We start from the raw sequence: 15,059 nt of genomic DNA, 5'->3' as shown, positions 1-15,059 counted from the left end.
GACCAAAACTTGAAGAAATCGATCAAAGATTTGATCAAGAAACCAAGTCGGTGATCGAGTCGGTGAATGAGTCGATGAACGAGTTGGTGAGCGGAAGAGGATCAGAGCCGTGAGGCGATTTGGCGAGATACCATATAGAAAATACTTTTTCTCATTGAATAATAATCACAGTACAAGAATAGTATATATAAAGCCACAGGCTTGTTACACTAATACCCTTAACTTCTAAAACTAATTACACATTGACCACAGTTAATTGATTACAGCTGTAACTAACTAACTGATGACTTGTTTGGATGATTTGGCATCTATCTCAATAAGAAACCCAAAATCCCCGCTTACCCAGTTGGGCTTCTCCACCGCAATTCAATGGAGAAATCTGGGTTCGGCAGAGATGGCATTTTCCGGTCACTTCGGCCGCCGCTTGTCCTACCCAGAGACCCAAATCTCTCAATGGTCTCCTTCCTCTTCAGAAACTCCTCCTACTCCCATAAGCCCGCGCTCATCGACGGCGAGTCCTCCGAAACCCTGTCCTTCTCGCAGTTCAAGTCCAAAGTTATCCAGGTCTCCCATGGCTTAATCAATCTGGGTATCAAGAAAAACGACGTCGTCCTCATTTTCGCCCCCAACTCAATCCAATTCCCCATTTGTCTCTTCGGGATTATTGCGTCCGGCGCTATTGCCACCACCTCCAATCCGCTCTACACTGTTTCAGAGCTGTCCAAGCAAGTCCGGGACTCTAATCCCAAGCTGGTTATAACAGTCCCGGAGCTCTGGGATAAAGTCAAGGGCTTTAACCTCCCAACAGTGTTCTTAGGATCAACGGGTTTTTCGGGGGAATCCCACGTTGGATCAGCCTCAAAGATTCGAACTTTCCATGATTTGATCGAGTCTGCTGGATCTGTGTCCGATTTTCCATCGGTTAACATTAAGCAGACCGACACAGCTGTCCTGTTGTACTCTTCAGGTACAACAGGGGTCAGCAAAGGGGTAGTTTTGACACATAGGAATTTCATTGCCTCGTCTCTGATGGTCACAATGGATCAAGAACTTTCTGGGGAGATGCACTATGTGTTTCTTTGTGTTCTACCAATGTTCCATGTGTTTGGGCTGGCAATTATCACCTATGGGCAGCTGCAGAAGGGCAATGCTGTGGTCTCGATGGGGCGATTCGATCTCGAGAAGGTTTTGATGGCCGTTGAGAAGTATAGGGTGACACACCTGTGGATTGTGCCTCCTATAGTGCTTGCTCTGGCGAAAAACAGCGTGGTTAAGAAGTTTAACCTTTCGTCGTTGAAGCATATCGGTTCAGGGGCAGCTCCGTTGGGGAAAGAGTTGATGGAGGAGTGTGCTAAAATTATTCCTCAAGGTGTAGTAGCTCAGGTACTAAATTATCTTGCTGGTTTTGATTGTTTTTAACTTGGAAGTGCGATTAATTCCTTTGGTTCGGTTATTTTATGATATCGGCATTGCGTTTAGAGTTTGGTGTTTGATTGAAACCAAATGGCTATAGGCTACATTTTCTTGATTCAAGTGCAGTTTTCAAGCAGTCATGTGTTGTAGTCGTCATGTGTCTTTTTACACAACAAGTTCGAATCCCCTTTCATAAATTGGAGTAGTTTAAAATATAGTCAAATTATAAGAGTTGCATGTTTCCAATGTGTGAGTAGGCAAAATTCCTTGAGTAGCTAATTAAATTTAGCACAAAGTTTGAAGTAAGTGGATGACAGTTTATGCCACAATTCAACTGATGTCAAATGTGAAAATTGGGTGGCGGTAGAGTTTGAGGTTCTCAACCTCATTTGCGAAGTTAAAATTTTTTCATGTAGTAGCTGGGAGGATAAAACTTCTTTCACTGATTCAGAAGTTTGCTTGGTTTTTCAGGGCTATGGTATGACAGAAACTTGTGGAATTGTTTCGGTGGAGAACACACTAGCGGGGTCTCGACATACTGGTTCAACTGGCATGCTTGTTTCTGGAGTTGAATGTCAGATAGTCAGCGTAGATACACTGAAGCCTCAACCTCCCAAACAGTTGGGAGAGATATGGGTTAGGGGGCCTAATATGATGACTGGTAAGTGTGTTTGTCAACATTCAAAAGTTGTCCTGCACACATAGACATATTAATCGTCTCACAGAAAGAAATTATTCTGCATTTAATTATAAGAGAAGTCTCATTGCATAACATATAAGAGAAGTCACAATTTTTGTGTGTGTAATGATATCGTTCAAATTGGTGCAGTGCGGTAGCATTTTCATGTGGCATATGAGGTTTATGATTATGATTTTCAGTATCCTCATCAATTATTTAAGAAGCAAAGCTCTAGTGCTGATGCTTTGTTCATCCCAAGCAGGGCATTGCATTTGCCAATATAAATCACACTCTCTTCCCGCAAAATGTTCACTCTTTACCTCACTGAAGAGCTGATGCGGAATGTTTATAAATGTTTCCATGGTGTAAATTTAAGTTGGGTCTGCTGGCCTTAACTAAATATCATGCAATACTAACAATGCAGAAGCATGCAATAATTTATTTTCCATCTGAATTTCAGTTACCTCACCATTTATCTTGTCTAGCATTGAAAAGTTCTTCCTTTCTGTTTCATTGAGAACTGTCAGTTAAGGATGCCTCGGGTCAATATAATCGCCAAATATAACAAGCTTGCAAACCTTTGCTTCCAATTTGGTTGTTTTGTTCGCCTCTTGTGCAGATATTAGTAGGATATTTGTTCAAGTTTATTTTGTGTGTCATGGGGTTTTTGGTATAAAAATTTATAACACCATGATTACTAAACTCATTTCAGGGTATTTCAACAACCCACAGGCCACCAACGAGACTATAGATAAAAATGGTTGGGTACACACAGGAGATCTTGGATACATTGATGAAGACGGACAACTTTATGTAGTTGATCGAATCAAAGAGCTCATTAAGTATAAAGGTTTCCAGGTAAATTCTTTTGCTAGAGTTTAAACAATTACTGCATGAAATTTCTGCTGGTTATCTCTGCAAAGCTATTTTTTATGCATAAAAAACCCCATGCCAATTTTCCTTTAACATAGTTGTCTCTGCAACTAGTTACTTTGGTGGATCATGGTTGCTATGTTGTCAGAATTCGATTAAAAGTTAATTTTTATCTTTCTGTTTGTGTTTTTTCATAATGGATTCGTACTCTCTACACATATGCAATTTTTCAATCATGTTTTCTTTGCTCGGTTGGTCCTCTGCTAGGTGGCACCAGCTGAACTTGAAGGGCTGCTAGTTTCTCACCCTGAAATATTAGATGCGGTTGTCATCCCGTGAGTTTGCCACATACAAAACTTGTCCTAACTGCCTCCTCTTGAACTTAATTGAATGATGGGTTTATTTCCGTCCTGCAGGTTCCCTGATGCTGAAGCTGGTGAGGTCCCCGCTGCATATTGTGTACGTACGCCAAATAGTTCTCTAACTGAAGAAGATGTCAAGAGCTTTATTGCTAGTCAAGTAAGTAGGAAACTTCAAAGGATTATTTCGGATCCAATTTGATTTCCTTGATAAAAAATTGCTCCTGTGGCAGGTTGCATCTTTCAAACGACTACGAAGAGTATCATTCATAAACAGTGTCCCCAAGTCAGCATCGGGCAAAATCCTCAGAAGAGAGCTCATCGAGAAAGTGCGGTCGAAAATATGAAATTGTATCATGGCTCCTCATTGATGCGATGTTTGCTTTATCGGGAAGGCTTGTAGGAACACTACAAGTTCCGTACGCTTGTTTTAAAGTTGCAGGTATGTTACGATATTCAGCTGTGCTGCCATTCTTTATAGGGAAGAAGAGCAGGACGTAGCTCTTAGTACCAACTCTCTACGATTCTCTTCAACAATCTGAGCAGTAAGTTTTTGGATTTAAATAAAGAAGAGCAGTTTCATTATGTCCATATAGAAACTCCTATACCCAAAAAGAAAAATAGCAACAACCTCAGTACGTTGCTTTTAATGCAAATTATTTATATTTTTCATTTCACCATAACGAGTATACGTACTTTTCGGTGGATCTAGCATTCTTGCCCGAAAAGGGCAGAGGTATATCATTTTACCATATGGAGTATACAGTCTTCTTCTACAGTATTCAGCCTTATGGCCACTATCTTTGATGAATTCTAGTGCCCATAAACAGCTTGAATTTCTCTAAAAACGTTTTCAGTTATTTTAAAAACATTTTAGTTTATTTGACACGGTGTTTTCAGGCTGTTTCAGTCATAGCCTAAAAATAATAGAATAGGGGGTTATTTTGTTGTGCTCTTGCTCACGTACATTTCCTAATAAAAAAGCGATGCTGTTGTTCACATCTTACAAAATTATAGCAACCCTTTTTTTTTTTGTTGAAAAAGTATAGCAACTTAAAAAGTAGATTTAGTTGCATACACATTGCGGGTGTGCGCAATGCTAGTAGAGACAAACAAAAGAAAGATTGGGAGGAGAAAATCTAGGTGTGTTTTTTCTTCTAATACGATTTATATACAAAGGGTCATGAATAATTAATTGAAAATTTTCATGAAAAGAGTTTGGGCTAAATTTATTTTAACTAAAAATTGTGTTATAACTATATTTAATGAAAAAAAAATTAAAAATTAATAAAAAAAAACCTTTAAATTTTAATAAAAATGACAAAACAACTTAATTTTTAATGAGAATGACACAATTTTAATACACACACACACACACACAACAAAAAAAACCCTAATGCGAGGGACTATTGCGTTCATAATAGACACTGATTATGAAACTTAACACTATTTATAAAAGTGAAGGGTACTACACTATTTATTGGCCTAGTTTCATAAATAGTTTCCGCCTATTGGTTTAGTTTTGGAAATAGTGCCAAATTCTTGTTTTCGTTTCTTAAATAGTGTCTACTTATTAGTCTAGTTTCATGAATAATGTTTACTTATTGGTCAAGTTTTATAAATAGTGTTTGATTCTTGGTTTAATTTCATAAGGTTTGAAACTTAAGACCATTTTTGGTCTTGTAAAAGCACCTGTTGCGTTGAAAACGATGAACCCATAAGTGATCCTTTAGATCAAAACCTTGAGAAGATTATGTTCTCAATAATTATATTTAAAGAATTGTTGTCAATTACCAAATTAAAATTTCCTCACATTTTTTTACATACCTACAATAATAAATGTAGCTCTCCATCCAATTTCTTGAGCTTGGATGTCATCTTGGAGAAATTTTTCCTTGTGCCCGTAACACAAGTGGTACACTACGCGTTATTACGTAAGTGGCGGGAAATTTTATTTTTATGTTATTAATTTTTTCAAAGGATCTCACAACTTGTATAAAGACATGTGGTATACCACCCTGGTATTCCGGGCACATTGAAAAATCTCTCATCATCTTGATACTATTGGGAAGCAACACTGCAAAAATAAAACTGGTGAATGTAATTCAATTTGAAGTCTTTTTCTTATTAAGCAAAATAAAAAAAAAATATTAACGTAGCTGACAATAGGAGAAAAAAAAGTGGAGTGTGGAAAGGGGGACGCCCCCAATACAAGTTGGTTTTTTAAGTTTTTTATTTTTATTTATTTTTAAAATTCTTTTGTCCTTAATATTAAATAAAGTTAGTGGATATTTTTTTTATTAAAATGTAAAGATTTGAAGCCCTTTTCATTAGTGACACATCCCGACCCGGAATATCCACTAGGACTCTGAATCGAGCTGTGCTGACCAACACCTGGAAGATGACGAAGCCATAAAGTGTAGTGATGTGGAAAATGTGAATAAATTTAAACATAAAAGTGCCTAAAAACAAGAATGCGCTCACACGTTCGTACCATCTAGTACTTTAAGAATACGGTAAAATAGTGCTTGTACGTGCCACGAAATGGCGGTCCACAAAAGTCAACAGTCTCGTCACTAGGGGTATTTTTGTCAATTCACACATTTAAAATTACTAAAATTGAAAAATTAGGGACAGGTTGTCACAAGTTTTTCTTAATTATTATCATACTGGCACTAAGTGGACAACTACACAACTAATAGTATTTACAACATTCCTTTTTGGATGTTCATCGATTAATGATAGTTGTCTTGATAAAACCTTCCTTAAAATCCAGTGGGACAAAACCTGAGCCATAAAATCGGGCTCCACGTTTATGAAACAATGATTAGTTTTTGGATGCACATAATGCTGCCTCGCTAAAAATTTGCCAATAAGAACTCAATGGGATAAAAGCCTGGTCAAAGAGAAAAAAAACATAACACGCTCCTATATATATTGTCGAAGACCCCTAGATGAATAACTTCGTTTGATGAGTGACTCCCCTTGATGTCTTGATTTGACTGGTCATCATTGTCAAGTTTGAAGTAATATGTGATGTTTATACCATACTTAGGGTCTCCGTATTTAGACCTCGTACAAATACTCAGGAGACTTAAATGTAATTATGTGATAAAGGAAGGGGCAAATATGTAATAAGTGAGGAGCCCTTATTCTATAAAAGGACTCCTCACCCTCAAAATTAGGGGATGCCAATTCCTAAGCCTTCTCACCTCTCTCACATCCCCTCTCATATTCAGAGGTTCTCTTCCTCACCTCTCAGATAAATACAATAATCAGTGTGGACGTAGCCCAAACCTTGGGATGAACCACGATACATCTTGTGTTCTTTACATTTCTTGCAGATTCACGGTCGGATTTACGTTGTTCCAAAACCTTTGGTTTTGTGCATCAACATTTGGCGCCATCTGTGGGAAACGACACAAAAAACTATGTCGGTCCTCTCTCAATTTTTCATCTCACCACCGTGAATCTGCAAAAACCCAAGAACCCAAAGCTTTCCCAGAAAAACCCACGGAGCCACCTCCTCTCTCAGTTGGTCGCACATAGAAACCAAAACAAAAAGGATCTGAGACCGTGACACAATGCAAGTTGGGCAATGGAAAAAGACATCGTGCTGGGTCAAGGGGAGACATGTGGCTGTTGTTTATGGGCCTGGACAGTGTTGGCAGGAAAGCAAAAGTAAAGCAAAAAAACAAAAGCAAAAGAGAAAGAAAAAGCAAGGAATAAACACCCCACCAGAATGATGTGATTTACTTTTCTTGTTTTTGTATGATGTGATTTATTTTTCTTATCTTTCGGAGACATCTGTATAAACCCCATCAGAGGGTAATAATAATAATAAAAAAAACGGCAAAGCCCAAAATAAATGGGCTGGAATGTTGTGTGGAGAGCAAAGGCCCATAATCCTAAAATAGCACCAACCAAGTCATCAAAAGTACGCCTAATACTCCATAATTATTCGGCAACCCGCCGCTATTACCACCAACTAGGTGATCAAAAGTACGCCCAGTACTCCAAAATTATTCGGCAACCTGCCGCTATTACCACCAACCAGGTGATGAAATGTACAACCCGTACTCTAATATCATTTGACAACTAGCCATTCATGTCACCAACCAGGTCATGAAATGTACAACCCGTACTCTCCTTCATGCCACTAACCAGGTGATCAAAAGTACGCCCAGTATTCCAAATTATACATGAGCATTACTCATGTCATTCATACATAAACATTCATAAACATCACTCATGACAATCATACATAAACATTCATAAGCATCACTCATGACAATCATACATAAACATTCATGACCATCATTCATGTCAACATTCTTGAGCATCACTCATGTTAACATTCATGAGCATCACTCATGATAACATCCATGAGCATCACTCATGTCAATCAACATAAACATTCATGAGCATCACTCATGTCAATCAGCTTCAAAAGCTTCATTTACAGAGCTCTAGCTTCAAAAGCGTCATTTACAGAGCTCTAGCTTCAAAGCTTCACTTGCAAAGCTTCACCTACAAAGCTTCAAATGCAGGGTATACAAATACCGCATTCGAACAACCGCCAGTTCGGCCCATACATGGATTCAATTTGAAGTCTCCAGCCAATAAACTCTATTGACCAAAGACTTGGGGGACTACATTATGTACCATATATTGGGCCTCAACTAGGCCTCAAGAAAAATACTTGGGGGACTTAGCCCATTACTTATGTACTGAGGAGCGAGCCTTTATTTTATAAAAGGGACTCCCTCACCTTCATTAGAGAGCAACGCCGCCAGCTGAGCAACCGCCTCGCCGCGAGCATCACTCATAGCCCATCACTTATGTATTGAGGAGCGTGCCCTTATTCTATAAAAGGGACTCCCTCACCTTCATTAGAGAGCATTGCCGCCAGCTGATCAACTGCCTCGCCGAGAGCATCACTCCTAACCCATCACTTATGTATTGAGGAGCGAGCACTTATTCTATAAAAGGGACTCCCTCACCATCATTAGAGAGCATTGCCGCCTATTGAGCAACCGCCTCGCTGCGACCATCTACTCTAGCCCATCATTTATGTATTGAGGAGTGAGCCCTTATTCTATAAAAGGGACTTCCTCACCTTCAAACACCACAAGTCGAGCCAACCAAGGCAACATAAGCCACAAGCAGAGCAGCCCCGCAACATGTGCTACTTCTAGTTGAGCATCATTTTAGATTGGGTACCGCCTCATATCGAACATCAGTTCAAGACAACATCTAGTTACTTCGGCCCACACATGGACTGAATTTCAAGTCTCCAGCAAAAGACTCTTTTGACTGAAGACTTGGGGGACTACTGTTTATACCATACTTAGGGCCTCTGTATTTAGACCTCGTACAAATACTCAGGGGACTTAAATGTAATTATGTGATAAAGGAAGGGGCAAATATGTAATAAGTGAGGAGCACTTATTCTATAAAAGGACTCCTCACCCTCATAATTAGGGGAGGCCAAATCCTAAGCCTTCTCACCCCACTCACATCCCCTCTCATATTCAGAGGTTCTCTCCCTCACCTCTCAGATAAATACAATAATCAGTGTGGACGTAGCCCAAACCTTGGGGTGAACCACGATACATCTTGTGTTTTTTATATTTCTTGTAGATTCACGGTCGGATTTACGTTGTTCCAAGACCTTCGTTTTTGTGTATCAACACGTGAATTCAGTCTTCAACAAATTAAATTTGAGTAGAACTTAACTCTAAGAAGTGAGAAGTTTATCGGTAATTGACAATAACCTTTTGTATTCCTGTAAAAGTTTAGAGAAATACCAAAAAATATATATTGAAAATATACAAACTAAAAATAGCACTTTACTAAATTTCATGGAGGATATAAGATTTGTTTTTCACTTCCCTCAAAGCTCTCTCATAACTCGCTGCCAAAAGAACGACCTACAAATACGCATTAAGGTATGAAGGAGAATATTATAGTACGTGCTCCTCTAAAAGATTGCCAAGGAGTAAAGTAATTACAAGAAAAAATTGAAGTGCAAATCTAGTACCACTCTCCATTTTTACGAGGTGAGCTAAACAATGACTTACATCGTTAGCAAACACATAAATGAACTCAAATCAAAATTTCGGTAAGCTTGAAGTGAGACTTTTTATGTGTGAAATAGCACGGCTAGAACGAGAGACACAGGAACAAGGGTTGGCTTTAGCATACCCTAGTTTTCAAAGATGAACTTTTCTGGCTACTGTTATTAGTATTCTAAAAATTCTATTATGCCTGCTCACAAACGTATTTTTCTTCAAATTATAGAAAGTTTGGAGAGTAAAATAAATTTTTGGAGTGTCAATAATAATTCTTATTTATTTTGTGTTAAAGTAAGGATGTGGTGGAAAAATTAAAGCCTAACATTGACAAAACAAGAATTAGCCTACCCAAACACCTAAATTTCACTTCATACTACAAGAAAAACAAATTAGTCCACTCCTATGTGAATTCTGAGTTGAGATTCTCTTCGGATCTTTGTGTCGGGAGCAACCGGACCCAGAAATCCGAGCTATTTAAGAGAGAGAGATCCAGATTGTTCAAAGACTTTGTTTTCTAGGAGATGAATTGTTTGCCCTCCCATTTCCATACTCTTCCCATCCCCTCCTGTTTGTGTGATCACGGTTAAGCCACATCAACATTTTATATTCCTATTACCTTTTGTTTTATTATTTCTATAAAAAATTAATATAAAATGTTGACGTAGCTTAACCATGACCACACATCACATAAGGGCATGGGGAGAGTATGGAAATGGGAGGGCAGACAATTCACCTCCTGTTTTCTATGGGGTGGGCTAAGAGATAGGCTAATGATGACCATATAATTTAAATCAAATAGTCCAAATTTCTAGATCCTATTGTCTAAACACAGAGATCCGTAAATAATTTCAACTCATAAATTTCTAACTCCACACTTGGACATGACCACTTGTGAGACAAGGCCACAATGAGGGGGAGCTAGCCATATGGGCAAAACACAATGAGGGGGGAGCTAGCCATATGGGCAAAACACAATGAAGGGGAGCTAGCCATTTTGTTACAACTTACCAAAATTGGATATTATGTGTCTTTTCAAAGGTGAATTGGCTTGATTGTTAGATTTTTCTTCTTTAATCTACTATGTTTTAGGTTCAAACATTATCCTATTTTCTAAGTGTTGAATGTCGATAGTAATAAAAAAAAAGGAAAACTAATGAAAAATGTTAGAAAACTTTGAGTTTTAACGATAAGGACAAAATAAAGGGTAAAGTGAATGGTACCATGATTGGTCTTTTAATGTAAAAATATAATTTTTCGTTAAAATAAACAGTATCGAGAATTTTTCGTTAAAGTTAAAAAAAAAAACAAATCATCATTCCTTTTCATAGCCCTCCACCATAACATAAAGGCATATTGAATGGAAGCCATCAAGCCACAGTTGTAAAGTGCAGCCTTGACTTTTCAATGCTCCTCCATATTTAACTTTTCAGTTCGGGCAGGGAACCCAGGAACCCAAATTTAAATGAAGCTCCAACTGTTCGTGGCTAGAATTTCCATTGGGGATGTTTCCTAGCCGACGAGCACACAGCTTCCCGAGAGGTTGGCGCCGGTTGATGCTTTCTATCGGGCTTTTGCTCACTGGCTGGCTTGTCGGGCAAATCTTGTCGGGCAAGGCTGAAAGAGAAGGACAAGGTTAACTTTGAAAGGTGCCTTTGTAGGGCCTTAGGTGTAGGTCTTGAGGCTCACAATCAAGATTAACTTTTCAGGCGTGCCATTGCCATCTTTAGCATGGCAGATGTAAAACAGATGTTGAGTTTTAATTGTATATATACCCGAAAGGCTGTTTTAGTTATGAAAGGTGCCTTTGTGGGGCCTTAGGTATAGGCCTTGAGGTTTCCCATCAATATCTAACCCAGTACTCGAACATATAATGTTTATTTTATTGATTGTAGAAGTGTTATGACTATTATACTTCTAATTACCCGAGCCTGAAGAGCAGAATGAATCCAAATATGTGCCTTTGTAGGGCCTTAGGTGTAAGCCTTGAGGCTTCCCATGAGAATTACTTCTATACTCAAACGTTCTACGATAATCATAATATAACAGAAACAAAACTAGGAAATAGGTCGATTACTTGCGCCCCAAGTAACTTCGGACTTCTTGTTATCAAAGACTATCGTGGATGGGTTAAGTCCACATAAGGTTCTTTTTTATGCCTTGAGACCAAGGACTTTTGAATGATCAATCTTACATGCCCGAGGGTTTAGAACTTAGATCTGATTTAAGTTGTGACTACATATTCCAATCGGATTCAAGTACTAAGGAGTCTTTTAATCATCAACTTGCTAGAACTAACTTGGATACAAATGGAAGTATACAACATATTACTAGACTTATGAATGAAAAGACAAAAACAAAGAGGGTCAGGCAAGGTTTCACCTTGTCGGGCAAGACTGGTCGTCTTGCAACTTCCTATCTTTGTGATTTATAGAGGGGCTTGAGAGCTTTATAAAGAGGGATAAGGAGATGAGTTTACAGAAGGAAATCGATACTACAGCAGGATTTATACAAGGTAACAGAGCTTTTACAAAGGTTTTGGGTGATGGTTGATCCCGAAAGGGATGAAGGCTTGGGCTGACTACAGCTTCGTTGAAAGCAAATCTGGCTTGAGCAGAGTTTGTGCTTGTATTTGTTTGTTTGTTTGAGTGTCTCCATCTTTGATTTCTCTTTCTTCTTTTATAGACAGTTTGGCTTGGCCTCCTGTAGCTTTAATCTTGCCTGAATGCAGCTTGAAGGGCAATGACTCATCAGCTTTTTACTTATACTGCTACTGTAAAGTGCTTTTGGGCTGATTAGCTGGCTGGTCTACACCACTTGGTCTCTAGGTAGGTGAACAAGTGGTTCAAATGATCTGCACCTAGTCGGGAAAAAGCCTTTTTCTGCCTTCTGGGCTTTGGCTGGGCTTTGGGCCCATTACCTCCTAGTCTTTCTTTTGGGCCGACTCCCTTTTGAGCCCAAAGTTCAAGTTTTAACCCAAACACCAACTTTCTACTTCTTAACCACAAACTCAAATGAACACATGTAAAACCTGGCAGCTAACAGGTCACCAATAATTAATAGCAACAAAAACTCTTGTCGCGGCTATTGATGGTGGTTGCCGAAGTAGGATAAGATCTGATCGTAAGCATTATCGAGGGTTGATAAGGCCTACGAAGTCCACCGGAAACGATGTGAAAAAGCGGTAGAGAATACGACATGCCCATCGAGCGAGATAATAGTTCCATCGGGCACCAATATTGATTGAATAGCCGCATCCCTGTATATATTCTCTCGGAACTTGTGTTTTCTGAACGGGACGAATGCAATCTTACATCTCTTGCTCTTCTCATAACCTTTGAGCTATCGTCTGAGGTTTCTATAAATTCAGGCTCGAAATTGCTCCTGTCCAGCCAACAGATCTTCTTCAGCCTTCTCTTTTTTCTCCCTTAACTGGAAAATGGGTTCCTCCGAATTCAATTGGGTTTTCCTAAAACTCCATTTTCATGAGAAAAAGGATTTTCATCAAATGTCTACTATCTCCAACACCTTTAATCAAACACCCCGTTATCTCCAACACCTTTGGTTAGGCGGTCTCCTTCTGATAGCTTGCCCTTCTGCTCGTTACTTTGATAAGTCGGGCTTCACCATCATACCTGGCGATGGTTCACATTGAAGGTCCTCTACCAGGCTCATCTTGGCCGCACAACCCGATCACCTGATCGGGTTCTATCCATGAAGGTAACAGAAAACTGGTTGAGACACCATTGTATCCAAAAGGAACCATACATAGTGCACTGAGGCAGAATCTGATGTAAACTTCACAAATTTGTCGAAATGAATAAAACATTATTTTATCAATTTTTTATCTTTCTGTCTTCTTGAATGATTGATGAACAAACACTGTACTTTGACATCCCGAAGCCTGCTTTATCTTGCATCCTCTTAAATATAACAGTCTCTAACATCCCATAATGTAGGACAATATCTCTTTAAGAATTTGACATTAATGGGATGTCTCTGCCAATTTCCTTCGAGGTCCGCTAGGTAGTATCTTCCCTTGTCTAATACTCGACTAATCCTGAAAGGACCTTCCCATGTCGGGCTCTATTTTCCAAAGCCCCTAAGCTGAGCTCCTAGAGGGAGGACTGTCTTCCACACTAAATCTCCTTCCTTGAAAGACTTTATCTTTACCTTTTTGTTATAAGCTCAGGCAACAGCTCGCTTTCCTTCCTGAATCTGGTTCAAGCCTTCAATTCGGGCTACATCTAAGTCTTCAATCCCTTGACACATGGCTTCGATGTACTCCTCATTGTGTAACCCAAACTGATTTTGAATTCTGACAAAACTTACGTTAATCTCCATGGGAAGCACTGCATCTTGCCCGAAAGTTAAAGCATAATGAGTTGTCCCTGTTCCTGCCCTCTTAGAGGATCGGTATGCCCACAGAGTATTCCCCAGCTTTTCATGCCACTTTTCTAGACTATCTGTCACCATTCTTTTGATAATGTTTACCAAAATCTTGTTGCTGGATTCTGCCTGGCCATTTGACTGTGGGTAGTAAGGACTGGACTTGATCATCTTTATTTTGTATTTGTTTGCAAACTCTTCAACTTCTTTTGAAATAAAAGATGGCCCACGATCTGTTACTATAGTTTTGGGCACCCCAAATCTGTGCAGAATCTTGGTCTCAATAAAATTCTTGACTACAGCTAAGGTTATGGATTTTACGGCCGAGGCCTCTACCCATTTGGTAAAGTAATCCGTTGCTACAATTATGAAAGTATGCCCCTTGCTAGAAGCTGGATAAATCTGCCCGACGAAGTCCATTGCCCATCATCTGAAGGGCCAAGGCTTAACTACTGGATTTAAAGGTACTGAAGGCACATGTTGGAGTGGTTCATGTCTTTGACATTCTTCACAGCCTCGGGCATAGGACTTGCAATCTTTTTCCATGTCGAGCCAGAAATACCCATACCTTCTAAGCAACCACCTCATCTTCGTTCCAGCTTGATGTGCCCCACAGATTCCTTCATGTACCTCGGCCATCACTCTCATAGATTCCTTTTGGCCTAAGCATTTCAATAGTAACCCGTCTGGAGTTTTCCTTAGCAGGTTCTTCGCCCATAAGACATACTTGGTTGTTTATTGTCTATTCTTCTTGCTTGTGGGTGAAAGAGGATCCTTTAAATGATGAATGATAGGTGACCTCCAATCTTCTATCTTGGTTTCTAGAACCATTACATCCAGACTGAATCCTCTTTCTAGGATAGAAGGAAGGTTTCTTCTTTGAATCTCGACATCTACCCCATATTTTCTTTCCTGTATTGGCACGCTTGAGGCTATTTGCGCCATCTCATTAGCCGCTAGGTTGGATCCCCTGGGAACATGATTAACTGATATCTCAGTATCCCAATAACTCAGCAATTGCGTGGCCGCCAAGTAATACCCTGCCATGGTGATATGTTTGCACTTGAAATCCCCATTTAGCTGGTTTATTACTAACTCTGAATCACCAAACACCTCTACCTCTACTGCCCCCAGATCCATCAAGATTTCCAAACCAATTATTAAGGCTTCATACTCTGCCTGATTATTGGTGTTCCCTTGGTAATCTAGGAGGAACGAGTAATAATGATAAACCCCTTGGGGGTTCACAATAACAATCCCAGCTCCATAGGC

The 15,059-nt window shown here is 39.3% G+C and overlaps 1 protein-coding gene across 1 annotated transcript; it reads left to right on the top strand.

Annotated features, from left to right (window-relative positions):
- Nucleotides 1-287: 287 nt before the first annotated feature.
- LOC103447296 (probable CoA ligase CCL7) lies at nucleotides 288-4,001 on the top strand. Its single transcript, XM_029088590.2, has 6 exons — nucleotides 288-1,383; nucleotides 1,885-2,074; nucleotides 2,805-2,950; nucleotides 3,233-3,300; nucleotides 3,382-3,484; nucleotides 3,558-4,001. The coding sequence occupies exons 1-6, from the start codon at nucleotides 370-372 to the stop codon at nucleotides 3,669-3,671; spliced, it is 1,635 nt and encodes a 544-aa protein (XP_028944423.1). The 5' UTR covers nucleotides 288-369; the 3' UTR covers nucleotides 3,672-4,001.
- Nucleotides 4,002-15,059: the final 11,058 nt, after the last annotated feature.

The sequence above is a fragment of the Malus domestica genome, chromosome 11 (assembly GCF_042453785.1).
Source record: "Malus domestica chromosome 11, GDT2T_hap1".
Classification (NCBI taxonomy): domain Eukaryota; kingdom Viridiplantae; phylum Streptophyta; class Magnoliopsida; order Rosales; family Rosaceae; genus Malus; species Malus domestica.
This window is presented reverse-complemented; position numbering and strand designations above follow the sequence as displayed.